General features: G+C 35.5%; 3 protein-coding genes across 4 annotated transcripts in view; 1 reads left to right on the plus strand and 2 right to left on the minus strand.

Moving 5' to 3' along the window:
* The window catches only part of Zpr1 (zinc finger protein Zpr1), a 152,079-nt gene that overhangs the window by 30,314 nt on the left and 101,682 nt on the right, over positions 1–20,083 (minus strand). The window lies entirely within an intron of this gene.
* Positions 160–19,706, plus strand: LOC149475285 (uncharacterized). 2 transcript variants are annotated; one of them, XM_089713593.1, is made up of 15 exons: positions 160–460; positions 1,286–1,420; positions 3,987–4,106; positions 4,811–4,953; positions 7,033–7,137; positions 7,776–7,884; positions 8,430–8,531; positions 9,102–9,253; positions 10,981–11,040; positions 11,693–11,806; positions 12,561–12,692; positions 13,993–14,064; positions 15,460–15,673; positions 16,301–16,444; positions 19,439–19,706. In XM_089713593.1, the coding sequence occupies exons 1-15, from the start codon at positions 290–292 to the stop codon at positions 19,553–19,555; spliced, it is 1,890 nt and encodes a 629-aa protein (XP_089569719.1). In that variant the 5' UTR covers positions 160–289; the 3' UTR covers positions 19,556–19,706. The 2 variants fall into 2 exon arrangements, with proteins under 2 accessions (XP_089569719.1, XP_089569720.1); XM_089713594.1 differs by having other exon boundaries at positions 322–460; positions 3,976–4,106.
* Positions 784–20,083, minus strand: part of LOC149475286 (uncharacterized) — a 40,619-nt gene continuing 21,319 nt past the window's right edge. Inside the window, exon 2 of the mRNA XM_089713654.1 lies at positions 784–829. The gene's annotated coding sequence lies outside the window, so the exon portion shown is untranslated. The remainder of the gene's footprint in view (positions 830–20,083) is intronic.

A 20,083-nucleotide genomic window follows, 5' to 3' on the forward strand; every position in this document is an offset into this window, starting at 1 on the left:
GAAAAACAAAACGAAATTATATTTATGATTTGTATTTCAATTAATATTTTTGATGTAAGAATGTATACAGCAATGATAGGTATTAATTTAAATGTAACAGCAAATATCCCGGTATCCAGATTCTATGAAACAAAATTATTTACAGATAGCAACACTATTCATAACTCACATTTCACAACAAATTTTTCGGGATCCGAATTTTACGGACAGAATTTTTATGTGAAACGGAGGTCAATAAATACACACATGCACCTAAAAACTTGACAAACGTATTAAATGATAATTAAAAATGGACGTAAACATAACAAATAATGAAATAGACAACACAGTTGTTAGCAATGAAGTTAAACCTGAAATGGATGTGAATAATCGTATTTGCCGTTGTTGTCTATCCACTGAACGGCGTATGGCTAAAATCAACAACTTTCGGTATCTGTTTATGGATTTAGCTGATATTATTGTAAGTACTATTTATTTTAAAGCTCCAATTTTAACTCTGTTTCGACTTCCATAGTGGTAAGTAGAGTTGATCAATAGCTTACCGGTGATGCACTTTGTTTTTATTATACTGGCTGCGCTTCGTGGTTTCACCCGCGTGGCTCTGCTCCTGTTGGTCTTAGCGTAATGATATAATATAGCCTTCCTCGATAAATGGGCTATCTAACACCGAAAGAATTTTTCAAATTGGACCATTTCCTGAGATTAGCACGTTCAAACAAACAAACTCTTCAGCTTTATAATATTAAGTAAAGATTTGATGAATAAACATGTACATAATTTATATATTTTATATTAAACTAGCGGTCCGCCCCGGCTTCGCCCGTGGTACCTACATGTTTACGTTTTCTCCACATAAGAACCATCCTCGTACTTCAAGGAATATAATAAAAAAAGAATTATCGAAATCGGTTCAGCCGTTCTCGAGTTATGCGCTTACCAACACATTTTGCAATTCATTTTTATATATAAAGACTAGCGGTCCGCCCCGGCTTCGCCCGTGGTACATATTTACGTTTTCTCTACATAAAAACCATCCTCGTACTTCAAGGAATATAATAAAAAAAGAATTATCGAAATTGGTTCAGCCGTTCTCGAGTTATGCGCTTACCAACACATTTTGCGATTCAATTTTATATATAAGATTTTTACCTTTAAATTTTCTGTCTTTCTTTTAAAAATAAATGTATTTTATTTCTTTCAAGTTTCTATCAACAAAAGACAACACATTTAAAACCATATTATACTAGAAATCACTTACTTATTTATTTAATACATAACGATCCAGGTGACAGACTCGGACGGTCTTCCGCAATGGATCTGCTGGGAGTGTGCGGCGTTACTCAGAAAGTGTGTGCGTTTCAAGCAGAAAGTGCTGAAAGCTCATACTGTGCTGTACGACTATCATGGACGCTGCGTTCCGGTGGGTTATCTTATATTACTTTGCATTTTTATTTAAAATTATATGTATACTAGCTTACCGCCCGCGGCTGCGCCCGCTTTGTCTAAAACCTAATAAATTATATACTAAAACCTTCCTCTTGAATCACTCTATCTATAAAAAAAACCGCGTCAAAATCCGTTGCGTAGTTTTAAAGATTTAAGCATACAAAGGGACATAGGGACAGAGAAAGCGACTTTGTTTTATACTATGTAGTGATATAGTTTAGTGATATATGTTTATCAGTCATTTGGTTTCCATAACACAAGCGAAAGCTTAGTATGGGATCAGATCGAACCGTGTGTAAAAATGTCCTGAAATATTTATTTACATACTAGCGGTCGCCCCTTGTACATATTTCGCAATAAAAAGTGGCCTATGTCCTTTCTCGGGTATCAAAATATCTCTAATACCAAATTTCATGCAAATTGGTTCAGTAGTTAAGGCGTGATTGAGTAACAGACAGACAGACAGAGTCACTTTCGCATTTATAATATTAGTATGGATGTGCTATTTATTAAATAGGTTTGAAGTTGGTGCCGAACATTAAGCACTTAGTATTAAGCCCGTGCACCGACATCAAACCTTTTTAATAAATAGCACATATAAATAATATGTAGTAAATAATAATGTCAAATCTTTTTTATTTCTTACTTTTCCGTTTTTGAAGTCGGTTGTTTTTAACGCAGTTATTTTTATTAGTGAATATTAAGCTTTCCATGCGATGAGAGCTTTTTATGAAAATTAAGCTCTCCATGTGATTAGAGCTTTTTGTGAAAATTTAGCTTTCCGTGCGAATAGAGCTTTTTGTGAAAATTAAGCTCTCCATGCGATTAGAGCTTTTTGTGAAAATTAAACTCACCGTGCGATTAGTTTTTTTGTGAAAATTAAGCTCTCCGTGCGATTAGAGCTTTTTTGTGAAAATTTAGCTTTCCGTGCGAATAGAGCTTTTTGTGAAAATTAAGCTCTCCGTGCGATTAGAGCTTTTTGTGAAAATTAAGCTCTCCATGCGATTAGAGCTTTTTGTGAAAATTAAGCTCTCCGTGCGATTAGAGCTTTTTGTGAAAATTAAGCTCTCCATGCGTTTAGAGCTTTTTGTGAAAATTAAGCTCTCCGTGCGATTAGAGCTTTTTGTGAAAATTAAGCTTTCCGTGCGATATGAGCTTTTTGTGAAAATTAAGCTCTCCATGCGATTAGAGCTTTTTGTCAAAATTAAGCTCTCCGTGTGATTAGAGCTTTTTGTGAAAATTAAGCTCCGTGCGATTAGAGCCTTTAATGAAAATTAAGCTCTCCATGCGATTAGTTTTTAGTGAATATTAAGCTTTCCGTGCGATTAGAGCTTTTTATGAAAATTAAGCTCTCCGTGTGATTAGAGCTTCTTGTGAAAATTAAGCTCTCTGTGTGATTAGAGCTTCTTGTGAAAATTAAGCTTTCCGTGTGATTAGAGCTTTTTGTGAAAATTAAGCTTTCCGTGCGATTAGAGCTTTTTGCGAAAATTAAGCTCTCCGTGCGATTAAAGCTTTTTGTGAAAATTAAGCTTTCCGTGCGATTAAAGCTTTTTATGAAAATTAAGCTCTCCGTGCGATGAGAGTTTTTTGTGAAAATTAAGCTCTCCGTGCGATTAGAGCTTTTTTGTGAAAATTTAGCTTTCCGTGCGATTAGAGCCTTAAATGAAAATTTAGCTCTCCATGCGATTTTATGCGGTTATCAATTCGGCCGGTATATTTTTTTTTTATGTATGTACACCGATTACTCCGAGGTTTCTGAACCGATTTACGTGATTCTTTTTGTTCGATGCGGGTTGGTGTCAATTGGTCCCATAAATTTTTTTTTTCGGATAGGCCCAGTAGTTTTTATTTTATGAGCATTTTTGTCTGTACTTGATGACTAAGTTGATATGTAGCAAGTAACTTTGATTCACTTCGTAACCGATTGAGCTGAAATTTTGTATACGTATTGTATACGTAAATTTGATAGCGATGAAACATTATCATGACATGAAGCTGATTTGATGATGGAATCGAAAGGTGGCCATAGGAACTCAGTAATATATTGACTCAACTTTATCGAGCTTGGGCTCGTTTGATTCGTGTTGAAAAATACACTAAAAAGTATTAAATAAAAATAACTGCGTTAAAAACAACCGACTTCAAAAACGGAAAAGTAAGAAATAAAAAAGATTTGATATTATTAACTACTACATAATATTATTGTACATATTTCGCAATAAAAAGTGGCCTATGTCCTTTCTCGGGTATCAAAATATCTCTATACCAAATTTCATACAAATTGGTTCAGTAGTTAAGGCGTGATTGAGTAACAGACAGACAGACAGAGTTACTTTCGCATTTATAATATTAGTATGGATTGTTATAAAATTTTAAAGAAGAGAAAGCTTTATAATATTAAGTATAGGTATCATACAATATATTGCGGTTCATTATTTATTGTCTTAACGAAAAAATTAATAATAAAAAACATTATTTTTCCTTAAAAAAAAAAACAGATAATATTCTATTGTGTTTATGTATATACAGTTAACTTACAGTTCGCGATAGACGGCCAAGATCCAGAATTGACAAAATTTTCCGCGCCCCATTTAAAAACGACGAAAACGCTTTATTTTGACACTGTTAAAAGTAAGCCGGGATTCCATAGTGTTTTACAGGTAAGTAAAAATAAATTAACTAATAACAGCTAATTACATATTTGGAAGTATGTTTTTATGCAAAAATTTTAGAGATATCATTAAGAAAAAAGGTCGATCACGAAGTTGGACTCGATTGTACCTAATCAATTTTTTTTTAATTCTTAAAATATTTTCATATATTATTATCTGTTACTGTATATTTTTATTGACAGATGAGCTTGATGTATATTTTTTAATTTTTTTGAAGCAATTTCATGCTGTTGTTTATACAGGGTGTCCCACTATCGGTTACTAAGCGTGAAGAGACTCGTAGTCTTGCATACACTGATCACGTAAAAAATACTTAAACAACAAAATTACGCCAAAAATTTTTTGCTAAATTTTTCCTAAAAATTCATGTTCTCTTCTCTAGCTTCGCGCAGTTGGCATATACCGCTTCTCTAATGTATTTGCATTTTTTCTATGAAAACATAATATTAAACGATAGCTCACGTGCGGGTTGCAAAGTTGGGCGGATTGCTTGTTGTGGGTGTACACAAAGAGTTTTAAGAATTCATCTATTTGAAAAAAAAATGCATCTGGAATTTTATAAGTATTTTTTACGTACTCAGCGTATGCAAAACTGTAACCTCCATTGAGCTTAGAATACCGACGGTGGGATGCCCTGTTGCACAGATTTTGTTCGTGGTGTCCTCTCTATAATAATACCTCAATGATTCCAGCATGAGAAGATAACAAACGACTCGCCGTTATTTCATTTGGAAATACCTCATTTAACCAACTGTGAACAAATCAACGATGTTCTGGTTAAAAGTGAAGATTTGATGAATGACGGCTATGATCTGGTGCCCATGGACGATTTTGTGTAAGTCTTTAGTTGTTTATAAGGTTGTTTGAATGTGGGAATCTCAGAAACTTTCACCTGGGTTTTATTTAACCCAGGTGAAAGTTCCTAAAAAAAGATGCGGCACTCGGGGACTGCCGCGGTAAAGCTATTGCATGCTATGCCTTCAAGCCACACCTCCGCGCCCGTCCCCGTGGGGAGCGTGAGGTTTTTTTCGTTACGGAATTTCTGGATTCGGTCCCCGCGCTCACGGCCCGCGATAGAAGCTATGCAATAGCTTAAAAAAATGTTGTTCTAAATAAAAAAAATGTGTGCGTGTACTAGAGTACACACGTAAGAAGTGAAACTTCTTTATGTCCTTATTTTTCAAAAAATAATTTACTATATACAATATTAAAGAAATACGTTAGTCACACGCTCGTCGCTACCTACTTAAATATTTACACCGGCCGCTGCTGCAACTCGCTCGCTTCGCTCGCTCGGCTCGTGCGGTAGTTCAAAAGTTAACCTAAGATGCTCGTCGCTTCGCTCCTTGCTACCTATTTGAATATTTACGCCGGCCACTGCCGTTTTCAGCTTATAAAGGATTTCGACTTAGGCGGATTTTGATTGGACAGAGAGTTTGAGGTTTATTCTTATAAATTTTGAATTCATAAAATTATAATTTAACACCTGACACCAATCAAGCAAACACGTGTTTACGTGAGTCATAGATTTATTATCGTATACTCCTAAAATGTTTTCTAAGAAACAATAGTGTACTTACATTGTCGGCACGTTCTTAAAGTCGGTAACTTATTTTTGTTCGAACAATAGAGGTAATAAATTCCTAATGATCAAGTTGTAAAGGTTGTAAAATAAAAAATATTCTATATTAAAACGTAACTATATATAATATGTGCGTCATTAATTTCTGACTGTTTCGAAATTTGGTGCAAAATAAAATAGTGTGTAAATAAAATTTGTAAAAAATCAATAAAATAAAACAATTGAGTAAAGATCTATAGGCATATTATGTATGTATTTATACAAGATATATTATATATTTATACAAGGAACTTCTCAACGTGTTATCTATGAAATTATACTTTTACTCAATTGTTTAATTTTATTTACACACTGTTTTATTTTGCACCAAATCTCGAAACAGTCAGAAATTAATGACGCACATAGTACATAATATATACATATTAAGACAGAGATGAAAAATAAATAACATGATCACGCCCACGTGTTGGTGTTTTAAAAAATTCAATCAAAAACTGAGAATAACTGTAAATATTTTAGAATTAGAAAAATAAATATGTACCACATTAACATTCAAGTACTTATTAGAAAAAATTTATACATAATTCCACCCACGTGTTAGTGTGTCTATACATATTATAATAAAATTGAAAAAATTGAAAAATACAATCAAAAAGTGAGGTTAATTTTAAATAACTTAGAAAAATAAATACCATAATTACACCTAAGTAAAATGTTACGAGTAGGTACGCGTAACGCAAAAATGTCACGCGCGCGGCGTAACGCAAAAAATGTCTCACAAAATTTTTGTCCACCCCCGATAAAGAAGTTTCACTTCAAAAAATGTTATGTGGTTTTATGAAACCACGGTAAAAGTGAAACTGTTCGAACGGTTCCGAACACTGCTTTGTGTAGCGCATGTCGCGTGACATGGTATACCTACTCGGCAGCCGCGATACACGCGACATGCGCTACACAGACCAAACAGTTTGAGACGATGTAATAAAAGTTTCACTTTAAAAATTCTATTGTGGAAGTGCGAAAAATGAAGTACATATATATATTTCTATAGCTCATGTGTTATTCTGACAAACATACATCCTCACAAACTTTCGCATTTATAACAAACACTAGCTATGCTCCGCGGTTTTACCCGCATTGCTCCGCTCCTGTTAGTCTTAGCGAGATGATATTATATATCCTATAGCCTTCCTCGATAAATGGGCTATTTAACACCGAAAGAATTTTTCAAATCGGACCCGTAGATCTCGAGATAAGCGCGTTCAAACAAACAAACTCTTCAGCTTTATAATATTAGTAACTATAGATTTAATGTTTTTACAAAATTTTCAGATCAAGTGAAACAGAAGACACGGATAACAAAGAATACAAGCAAGAGCGAAAGAGAAAGGTGAAGGGGAAAATAAAAATTGAAAACGATAAGAGTGATGATGTAGAGTGAGTTTTCTTATTTATTTTTTATAATAAAATACTTTGATAATAATAATATAGCCTGCATGTTAATGAAATAAAAAGTATTTTTGGCATTTAAAGTGGCTGACATTGTTTTAAAAATGTATACATGAGTTAAAAAAAAAATAAAAACATCTATTTTATTGATGTATTCTTCTAGTAAAATGTATTTGTATGATGTGATTATATAAAACTAGCTTAGTGCCCGCGGCTTTGCCCGCGCAGTCAAAGAAAAACCCGCATAGTTCCCGCTCCCGTGGGATTTCCGGGATAAAACCTATCCTATGTCCCGGGGTAAAAAGTAGCCTATGTCCTTTCTCGGGTATCAAAATATCTCTATACCAAATTTCATGCAAATTGGTTCAGTAGTTTAGGCGTGATTAAGTAACAGACAGACAGACAGAGTTACTTTCGCATTTATAATATTAGTATAAGTATGGAAGTATGGATTTTATATACATGCATGTATGTAGACATACATTTGAAAAATTGAAATAATTTCTACCTTTTTGTTAGTGTTATGACGATTCAAAAGTGCTTCTAGAAGAAGACTAATTGAATAAATAATATTTTACTTTGAATTTATTTAAATATTTAATTATTTCATATAATATTATTTTCAGTACTAATGAAAAACCCAAGCGACGAACGCGCACAGCGAAATTGGATATAGATGAAACGAAAATAAGAATTATCAAATTAGACCCTATTGAGCAGTTGAAGGAAAGAGAGGTAAGTTTTATCCTACTAATATTATAAACTAGCTGTGCCGCGCGGTTTTACCCGCATTGCTCCGCTCCTCTTGGTCTTAGCGTGATGATTCACAGCCTTCCTCGATAAATGGGCTATCTAACACTGAAAGAATTTTTCAAATCGGACCAGCAGTTCCTGAGATTAGCGCGTGCAAACAAACAAACTCTTCAGTTTTATAATATTAAAATAGATTAAATTGATATTAGTTGAACAATGTAACAAAAAAGACTGCTAATATCATAAAGCATAACCAACAGGAGCGGGTGAAACCGCGGAGCGCAACTAGTTTTTGTATAATTATGAATCTTAGGGCCGATTTTTCAATGTTTGGATAAAACTTATCCATCCAATAAAGTATTACACGATAATATTAAAATGTCACGTAAACTGTCAAATACGGGCAATTAGAATATGTTTTTAAAATGGTAGTTTTATACATTATTCGACGAATAATTTTTAACCAAGGATTGAAAAATCAGCCCTAATTCAAAAATCAATAAGTAGTAAATAATAAAATTTTACAGAAAGAATGTAAAGCTCAAACGTTGCCGTTCCACTGCAAGCTATGCTATCAAGGCTTTAGCTTTGAGTCGAAGCTACAAAACCACATGAAGAAACATAGCCCGGTGAGTGTATTAATAAACTTGCTATTGGCTAATTGTAAAGTCAGCCGTTTAATTAACAGCCTAGGATTTGATTCTATTTTATACTATTTTTCTTTGTTGGTTTATGAACCAAAGATAGTTTTATTCTATTTGGTCGTCGCAGTAATGTTCAAACCCTGTACCCTTTTAAAAAATGCCTTTTTTCTAAAAAAGTGCGAACTCTAAAACTATAATTTTAACTCAAACTCAAAAGAAAATTGATACTATCAAAGCTTCATTTTTATTTTTTTATGCTTATAAATTAGAAATTCGACCACGAGTCGTGATTTGAATCCTGCGTAATGAACCAATGTTATCTACTCTGTAAAGATTTCTCAAAATTGTCAAATTTTTATCCTTTTCTTTACATAAATATATGTATATTAATATAAGTGTACTCTATGCAGTACACACTTACAGATTATTTTTCCTATATCTATAATATGATCTATTTATTAATTAATTACATATTAACATACATATTTACATACATTTTTCTATTCTTTATAAATTTTAATTTATATACATATTTATCTAAATTATTATTCACAGTCCCGAGGCCCATACAAGTGTACTCTCTGCAGTACACACTTACCGACCAACTACAGTCTGTCTGTACACTCTTTAGTACACACTCGTCGTTTTGAATGTTTGAAGTGTGGCAGACGAATGCTGGACAAGGATTCGATTGTTAATCATTATAGGTGAGTAGTTATAGCAGTGAAATGTCAAGCGTCATGGCAATACCGTCACGTCATGGAGTAAGGCGAAGGTTGCCTCGCAGAGATGGCTTTGAGCCATAAGGCCACATTTTGTACATTTTGAATGGTTATGTTATACTTTTATTTTATAAGACTGTTGTACAATAAAGAGTTAATAAATATAAATAAATAAATAAGGCGACGATTTAAGTATCATTAACTAGCTGTGCTCCGCGATTTTACCCGTAGTGCTCTGCTCCTATTGGTCCTAGCGTGATGATATATAGCCTATAGCCTTCCTCGATAAATGGGCTATCTAACACCGAAAGAATTTTTCAAATCGGACCATTAGTTCCCGAGATTAGCGCGTTCAAACAAACAAACTCTTCAGCTTTATAATATTAGTATAGATTAGGTTCTGTTATACAAAGTGATAAATGGTCAGATTTTCCTATTTATTAAGTTATTATGTATAATAGCAGTGAAATTTCAAGGTCGCGTCATGGCAATACCGTCACGTCATGGAGTAAGGCGACGATTTAAGTATCATTAACTAGCTGTGCCCCGCGGTTTTAGTAATTAATCTATAGTAATTGAATTTAATTGTCGTCTTGAAATTTTACTCTCAACGCGCCTGATGAAGTTTAACTTCAAAAAGCTAAAAAAAAAGCATGAATTAATAAGATTATTTCATGAAATTATTGTATTTATGTAGCCTTGATAAGTGTACAAAGTCAGTCTAAATTAAAATTGTCCGTTTAAAATAGTTTTTGTGTAAAAGAATTAAAAATGTACATGCAAAAACACAATTATTTCCTCTTTATAACTTTAGACACAGTGTCACTGAAATAAATCAAATGTATAATAATTTTTCTTATAATAAACTAGCCCTCCGCCCCGGCTTCGCCCGTGGTACATATTTCGCAATAAAAAGTAGCCTATGTCCTTTCTCGGGTATCAAAATATCTCCATACCAAATTTCATGCAAAATTGGTTCAGTAGTTTAGGCGTGATTCAGTAACAGACAGACAGACAGAGTTACTTGCATTTATAGTATTAGTATGGATAAATATGCGTTTTTAAGTAATAGTCCGGGATACATCGCCCATTTTTGCAAGTGATTACTATCAAGCTAATTTTTCGTGAGTAGCTTTATTTTGATGAGATGCCCAATAATTTCATGTACAAAACTCTCGATTGTGGTAGCTACCAGAGGAAACAAGGATAAAATATTTTGATTTGATGGTTCTCAAATATTATTTACTAACTGAATGTTTTTTTTTTGTTCAATCTCAAGATAATTATCTAAATTATTCGAAAAAATATTTGTCCTACAAAATCTATGGTTTGATCAAAGAGTCCCCCTTTCCAATGTGTATCGATAACGAAGTCATCATAAATGATTAGTAACCAGCTGATTTTTTTATTTTCACTTATTTAATACTTATATAATTCAACAGACATATTGTCCTACAAATTGCGTAATAAATATTTGAGAACCGTCAAATCAAAATTTTTTATCCTTGTTACCTCTGTAAGCTACCATAATCGAGAGTTTCGTACATGAAATTATTGGGCATCTCATCAAAATAAAGCTACTCACGAAAAATTAGCTTGATAGTAATCACTTGCAAAAATGGGCGATGTATCCTGGACTATAAGATTTTCAATTAAATAATTGAAAAAAATATATATTTATTTATTTTAAATGATTTTGTTTCCATTTTCAGATCAGAACACGAAGGAATTACATCCGTGTTCACTTGCCATGTGTGCGGGAAGATATTTAAGTGAGTTAATATTATTTACTAGCTTAATACCGCGGCTTCGCTCGCTTTGTCTAAAACCTAATAAATTGTATACTAAAACCTACCTCTTGAATCACTATTAATTAAAAAAACCGCATCAAAATCCGTTGCGTAGTTTTAAAGATTTAAGCATACAAACGGTCAGAGAAAGCGACTTTGTTTTATACTATGTAGTGATATGTTACTTGACTGACCAACGGGTTTGGTTTGAAACCCAGCCTTTCAAGCCAGAGGTCGTAGGTTCGATTCCCATCCGAGGCAAATATTTGTGTGATGAACATAGATGTTTGCTCCGTGTCTCGGTGTTAATTATCTATATGAATATTTATTTAAAATTATATATTACGTATGTTTATCAGCCATCTGGTTTCCATAACACAAGCGAAAGCTTAGTATGGGATCAGATGGTGCCGTGTGTGAAAATTGTCCTGAAATATTTATTTATATTATTTTACTAGCGGTCCGCCCCGGCTTCGCCCGTGGTACATATTTACGTTTTCTCTACATAAGAACCATCCTCGTACTTCAAGGAATATAATAAAAAAAGAATTATCGAAATCGGTTCAGCCGTTCTCGAGTTATGCGCTTACCAACACATTTTGCGATTCATTTTTATATATAAGATTTTGTACAGCAATCACAAAACTCTCCGAGGACACATAAGGAATCATCATTCCGGTGGTCGAGCAAAATGTGACCAGTGTGGAAAGACCTTTATAAATAAAGACGCGCTTGAAGAACATCTTCTGTGAGTATATTATATATAAGAAAAACCCGCAAAGTTCCCGTTCCCGTGGGATTTCCGGGATAAAACCTATCCTATGTCCCGGGGTAAAAAGTAGCCTATGTCCTTTCTCGGGTATCTAAATATCTCTATACCAAATTTCATGCAAATTGGTTCAGTAGTTAAGGCGTGATTGAGTAACAGACAGACAGACAGAGCTACTTTCGCATTTATAATATAAGTATGGATAAATAAAAAATAGTTTTTTTTTTAAATAAAACATTTTTGAAGTGAAACTTTATAAGGCGCGTTGAGCAATACCATCACGTCATGGAGTAAGGCGACGATTTTGGTATCTTTGCTTCTTGCCAAAGTAGTTTCACTTCTGACACACGCTCTTTTTCTGTTAAATTAATATAACATATTTTTTTGTAATTTACAATGCGTAAAAATCGGCTGTTTTTAATGATGATAAAAGACAGAGAACAGGAAATCTAATTTTGTGTTGTTTTATCGCATAATTTGCAATGTCTCTGTCAATTTAATAAGTTCTCTCAATCTTTAGTATTACTTACTCTTTTTAAGGGTTTTTTTTAAGTTAAAAATATTATGTTTATCCTGTAGTTTTAATTTTTTTTAAGTCTTCCCATAATATAGCATTTATCGCGCACAACAATATTTTCATATTTAAATAATTTCAATCGATACCATATAACCTTTATCCTACAGAAATAAATAAATAAAAAATACCCCTTTAGTAAAAAAAATATCTCTTCAGCATACACGAAGGCGTAAAAAACCACGAGTGCCCGGTATGCCACAAGCGTTTCCGCACACGGCATCAAGTGCGAAACCATCAGACGAAGCACAGCGACCGCAAAGACTTCTACTGCGTCGAGTGCGACGTGCGGTGAGTCGATACACACAAACACACACACACACACAAACGTATATATACTTCACACACACACACAAGCGTATATATACTTCACACATACACAAACACGCATTTATACTTCTTTCAACATGTTATATCCCACTATAACGTGATATATCCGACCCGAACACGTTATATGTGACTACAAAACGTTGTATCCGACCACAACATGTTATAAGTCAATACAACATGTTATATCCGACCACAACACGTTATAAGTCGCTACAACATGTTATATCCGACCACAACACGTTATAAGTCAATACAACATGTTATATCCGACCACAACACGTTATAAGTCAATACAACATGTTATATCCGACCACAACACGTTATAAGTCGCTACAACATGTTATATCCGACCACAACACGTTATAAGTCAATACAACATGTTATATCCGACCACAACACGTTATAAGTCGCTACAACATGTTATATCCGACCACAACACGTTATAAGTCAATACAACATGTTATATCCGACCACAACACGTTATAAGTCAATACAACATGTTATATCCGACCACAACACGTTATAAGTCGCTACAACATGTTATATCCGACCACAACACGTTATAAGTCAATACAACATGTTATATCCGACCACAACACGTTATAAGTCGCTACAACATGTTATATCCGACCACAACACGTTATAAGTCACTACAACATGTTATATCCGATCACAACAGGTTATAAGTCACTACAACATGTTATATCCGACCACAACACGTAATAAGTCCTTGCAAAATCTTTGAAAGCATTTTATTAAAGTCTACCAATTAGTTAACAAAAATGTGTATCCTGAAGTTCAAATTCAAATCATTTATTGTATACCAATACATTTTTACATACATATTAGCAACCTTATGCAGGTATTGCAATACAATCATATTATATTTAAATTACATCATATTATCACATACATTACAATAATTAGATTACAAAAATAAAAATATGTGTGCGTGTACACACGTAAGAAGTGAAACTTCTTTATGACCTTATTTTTCAAAAAATAATTTACTATATGCAACTTTACAGAAATACGTCGAATCGCGCGTGGTAGGGATAAGAAAAAGATGGCGCGTAACGGAAAAATGTCACGCGTAACGAAAAAATGTTACACTAAATTTTTTCCCAACCCCGATAAAGAAGTTTCACTTCAATAATAATAATTTATAATGACCACGCGAGCGAAGTTACGAGCAAAAGTTAGTACATATAAAGTACATACTATGTATTTGACTTGATAAGATAACATTTTTTTATTGTAGGTTCAAAACATCGCACGCGTTGAGACAGCATTTGAGAAAATCGGTGAAACATAAAGATATGGACAGTCTTGAGTGAGTATATTAATATGTTTTTGTTGTTAGTTGTTACTTGTTATACACGGCTCGGCGAATGATGATTCATATGACACTGACAGTTATTCTCAAGAGACAAACTTGTAATGGCGTCACCATTAAATTAGAAACGTATTGGAGGCGTCTTAAAATGGCATTTATTAATTTTTACGTAGCTTTATGCCATTACAATGATATTCCGTTGGAATTATAACAATTCTTAACATTTACGAGAAATTATTTCAATCTGACTTTACGTTTACGTCCTGCAAAACTTACATCGTTGGCATTTATCGACTAGTGCGGAAAGTATCGATAAACAAATGTCGACAATGGAAATGAGTACATATTTTTAAAACCGAACATTCAAAGCAAATAGTGAGTCTATACCTCAAAAATATCCATTTACCTATGATAACAAAAGTTTTTCAGACAAATTAAATGGGGACATTTCATGATAAAATATACACTAGCGCATACGTGTTTAACGGGTTAAAAATTACGAGAAAATGATAAGGTGCATTTTTATGTTTTGGAAAACTTTCGTTTTACTTACCTACTTAATCTATGCTAAAAAACTTAAATCAATACAACAACAACATAATAGACGTTAAAAATTTTAGTTTATAATATTTTAAAAACATGTTTACCGACGTGGCTGAATGCAAGCCACGCCTTTGCCTATAAAATAGTAAAGTATCGACACGACCCATTATACGAGCAATCACTATTACGAACTGTCATAGGGATCAAGGTTCGCCGTGCCGACTATAAGTCCTGTTTTTTTATTCAGTTAAAATTCTTGTGAAAATACACAAATATTTTAAATTTTGAATTCATGCAATCTTTTGTTTTAAGGTAACATGTTGTGATGTTTTGTGTTTTTTTATTACTATATGCTAGTCTAAGATCCCACCGCAGGATTAGTGCGTTCATAGTTTTTTTGATGAAACCAAAACTTTATGTATATTTATAATTAGGAGAATATAATATAACGACTAAGTTTCCACTTTCCAGTCAAAATTTGGCCCGGCCCTGTTATTATGCAGTTTTGTAACGATTTCTATGGAAATACAACGAAAAATACTTATTTATCTCTATCCTAGTGTCTTAATGCAGTTTTAACGCGATTTCTATCGGATTTTTTGTAATTTTTTTCAAAAAATTGGATATTTTTTCCTTTTTTTGAAGTGAAAACTTCTTTAGCGGCGTTGAGCACTTTTTCTGTAATGGGTATAAAATCTTAAACTCGCGTCAGGACACGTGACCTGATCGAAAAAGCGTAAGACGGATGGAGAGAACTCAACGTTAATAATCAAGTTTTCACTTCTGCCGGCACTCCCGGAGTGCAAACCGTCTTTTTTTTGTATTTACATGTACTTACATCGTGTTTAGGCATCAATGCCATTGCGGCAAGCGGTTTTCCACCGCTGCGCAATTAACCCACCACCGCGCGGTACAACACGAGGGTGTCCGCGCGCACGCGTGTCCCTCGTGCCCCGCGGCGTTGGCGACACGATCGTCACTGTTGAAACACGTTCGTGCTGTGCATAAGGGGCATAGAGCACCGCCGAGACACGTTTGTGATACTTGTGGAAGATTATTCAGGGTAAGTGGGGAAAAAAATGGGAAAAAATGGTGAAAAAATCAAGGTTTTAGGGGAAAAAATGTGTTTTGTGCGACAAAAAAAAGCTAATTTTGAGAAAAAAGTTGTCATTTTGCGGAAAAATTTTAATATTCGTGTAACAAACCGTGCTAAAAGGTAAATATTGCAATACATATAAGGTATTTATGGTGGCTGGGAACAAGGTTAAGAGCGTTTGGGAATAGGAATAATGAATAAGGGGGGTTAAATGAACGTATAGAGCAGGGTCGTAGTGACGCGATCGTCGCTGTTGAAACACGTGCGTGCTGTGCATAAGGGCATAGAGCACCGCCACGGCATGTGTGTGATATTTGTGGAAGGCTGTTCAGGGTAAGTTTCGAAAAAAATGTCAAAATTCTTCAAAAAGTGGTATAAATTTGTCAAAAAATGGGGAAAAAATGATTAACATGTGTCAAAAAATGGGGAGAAAATATGTTTTATGGGGAAAAAATGATTATTTTTGGGAAAAATTGCCATGTATTAGTGTACTTTAAGTGGTTGGAATCAGGGTTAAGAGCATTTGGGGATGGCTATAACTTATAAACTATTAGACGAAGGTAAGAAATGATTATGTGTTTATTTCCTCCACAGGCACGCAGCACGCTGATCAACCACGCGCGCACGCACACCGGCGAGAAGCCGTTCGCCTGCACCGACTGCGGCCGGGCCTTCTCCCAGCGCACCGCCCTCCGCACTCACACACAGCTCGTGCACCTCAAGCTGCCGCGCGGCAAGGTGCGCACACACACACGCACCGCCCTCCGCACTCACACACAGCTCGTGCACCTCAAGCTGCCGCGCGGCAAGGTGCGCACACACACACGCACCGCCCTCCGCACTCACACACAGCTCGTGCACCTCAAGCTGCCGCGCGGCAAGGTGCGCACACACACACGCACCGCCCTCCGCACTCACACACAGCTCGTGCACCTCAAGCTGCCGCGCGGCAAGGTGCGCACACACACACGCACCGCCCTCCGCACTCACACACAGCTCGTGCACCTCAAGCTGCCGCGCGGCAAGGTGCGCACACACACACGCACCGCCCTCCGCACGCACACACAGCTCGTGCACCTCAAGCTGCCGCGCGGCAAGGTGCGCACACACACACGCACCGCCCTCCGCACTCACACACAGCTCGTGCACCTCAAGCTGCCGCGCGGCAAGGTGCGCACACACACACGCACCGCCCTCCGCACTCACACACAGCTCGTGCACCTCAAGCTGCCGCGCGGCAAGGTGCGCACACACACACGCACCGCCCTCCGCACGCACACACAGCTCGTGCACCTCAAGCTGCCGCGCGGCAAGGTGCGCACACACACACGCACCGCCCTCCGCACTCACACACAGCTCGTGCACCTCAAGCTGCCGCGCGGCAAGGTGCGCACACACACACGCACCGCCCTCCGCACTCACACACAGCTCGTGCACCTCAAGCTGCCGCGCGGCAAGGTGCGCACACACACACGCACCGCCCTCCGCACTCACACACAGCTCGTGCACCTCAAGCTGCCGCGCGGCAAGGTGCGCACACACACACGCACCGCCCTCCGCACGCACACACAGCTCGTGCACCTCAAGCTGCCGCGCGGCAAGGTGCGCACACACACACGCACCGCCCTCCGCACGCACACACAGCTCGTGCACCTCAAGCTGCCGCGCGGCAAGGTGCGCACACACACACAGCTCGCATAGACACATATAATACACACACGTTATTTATTTGGTTACAATAAACACATTGCAACATATCAAACTATATTTGTGACCACTATACTATTTGTTTGTATAGAGCGCGGTATGAACAGTGACGAACTTGCGAGCGCACTGATCGTTTCTCTGATATTTCTTTTGTACCGCCTACCGTACTTGCCAGCTTATGCCACGTAACACTGGGCACAGGGCACTGAGCAAGTACTTATTTTGCATTCTATAATGAATAAAACTGTTGTTGATCTATTAATTTATCTAACCTACCATTTTCCATTTTCTACCAAATTTTATCAATTTTTCGACAATTTTCTACCAATTCTTACCATTTTTCTACCAAATTCATAAAAATTTCTACCATTTTACTAATAAATTTTAAAATTGACATAGGTGTTTCAAGTTCGATTGACAAATGTTTCAAGTCCGTATCGATTAATTCACTTTAATCGATGTTTTTAAGCAGGTTACCTCTCTTCGAAGATAAAATTGATAGATGTCAAATGTTGCCTATTAAATCGGCTCGACTATAATCGATATAGTGGAGCGCCGTAAGGTTTATACCTCGGAATCCAGGGCCAGTCAATGAATCTTAATATAAACCTTGAAAATATGTTTGTAATAGTATATAGAAAAATGTTAAAAAAAATTTTTTTCGCGCTCTCAATTTTTTAAAAATTATTTTAAACAATTATTAATTTTTTGGAGTTTTCATTGATTTATATTAGTCAAAAGTCATATGTAAGGCATAAAAATGGTCAAACCTCGGAACCCAGGGCCAGTCAATGAATCTGTATATCAAGTATGAGACTGCATTATTAAAACCTCAAATAAAAAAGTTAAAAAAAAAATTGACCGATCTCGATTTACAACAATTTTTAACAACAATTTACTGAAAAATGAGAGGCGGAATGGGGAAAAAGTGTTTATAGTGAAAAATTTTATTTTATTTGTAATAAATTATGTGTGCAGAGTAACTTCAATGTTAATTTATTAGATTATCGTAAAAAATAAGTTACAAAAAAAATTATCATTAACTATACACATTGTTACATCATTGTACATTATTGTCGTCGTCGTCGATCTCGTTGATATAGATTGTAGGTGAAGGATTAGTGCAGCTGTCACTTCTTCTGGTAATATTTCTCTTCCAAGCCATGTTTGAACTTGCAAAAATACTCTTTTAAAGTGTTCAAATGCGCTATCTGCAGTGAGTGGTAATGACAGCAGTTTAACGCAGGTATTTTTAAGCAGTTGCTTTCAAAAAAGAGTTATATCTTAATGCATTAAGATCTTTTATTTTCTGGGGGTCACCGTATAGCGCATTTGAACAAAGACATTTAAAAGAGTATTTTTTGCAAGTTCAAACATGGCTTGGAAGAGAAATATTACCAGAAGAATGGGGCTGGAAATATGAATGCGGAATATTGACACCGCAAACAATGACGCAACGACCAGCTCCAGAATCTTTATTAAAAATTATTTTTTGCTCATGCAAAACAGGATGTGGAGCATCTTGTGGGTGCAGGAAAAGTGGATTACCTAAACTGCACTGCAGCTTGCTTAGAATGCAATGGTGACAGCTGCACTAATCCTTCACCTACAATCTATATCAACGAGATCGACGACGACGACAATAATGTACTTACAATGATGTAAAAATGTGTATCTATAGTTAATGATAAAATTTTTTTGTAACTTATTTTTTACGATAGGTAATCTAATAAATTAACATTGAAGTTACTCTGCACATATAATTTATTACAAATAAAATAAAATTTTTCACTACAAACACTTTTTCCCCCTTCCGCCTCTCATTTTTCAGTAAATTGTTGTTAAAAATTGTTGTAAATCGAGATCGGTCAATTTCTTTTTTTTAACTTTTTTATTTGAGGTTTTAATAATGCAGTCTCATACTTGATATACAGATTCATTGACTGGCCCTGGGTTCCGAGGTTTGACCATTTTAATGCCTTACGGCACTCTACTAATAATAATATAAATAATTTCACATTTCAGACCAAAACCAAACCACCCGCCGATGCGACGAAGTTCAAAGAAGAACCGCCGATTGTATTCGAATGGACTCGTCAGGGGCAATCGTTCGAATACTTCACTGTAACTGCGGGGCCATAGGGGCAAAATGTATGGGGCAGATTTGAAGTGAAACTTGTATAGGCGCGTTGAGTGTAAAATTTCAAGTCATGATAATACCGTCACGTTAATATAGGCGACGATTTTGGTATTGAATCTTAGTGTTTCGACTGAATAAAGTGTATTTTACATATTTTTGAGTTTTATTTATTTGCTGACCTTCCAAAATGATAATAAAATATAATATTTTGCAAAAAATAATTGATTTTTATTACGTAGTTAATACATTACACTGTCTCAGATTAGATAAAAATTAAAACTATATCAGAGCCAGCCTATTCATAAGTTCGCAAACACACAAAAATTTCTGTTAAATACAGCAATAGAATCATCTATAACGATGCAATTAGACCAAACGAACATAGAGCTAGAGCAAGAGCATTCTTTCGTGATGTTTTAGTGTAAACGAATACTCGTATTCAGTTTTGTTCAGTATTAGAATATTGCATATTGTAGTATATATTCTTTTCGAACGCACTAAGAACAACGAAAGAATGCTCTACGCCTGTT

Source organism: Colias philodice, chromosome 31 (assembly GCF_061535455.1).
Source record: "Colias philodice isolate Cphi_HAF_F1 chromosome 31, ilColPhil1 Martin Lab GWU primary, whole genome shotgun sequence".
Taxonomy (NCBI): domain Eukaryota; kingdom Metazoa; phylum Arthropoda; class Insecta; order Lepidoptera; family Pieridae; genus Colias; species Colias philodice.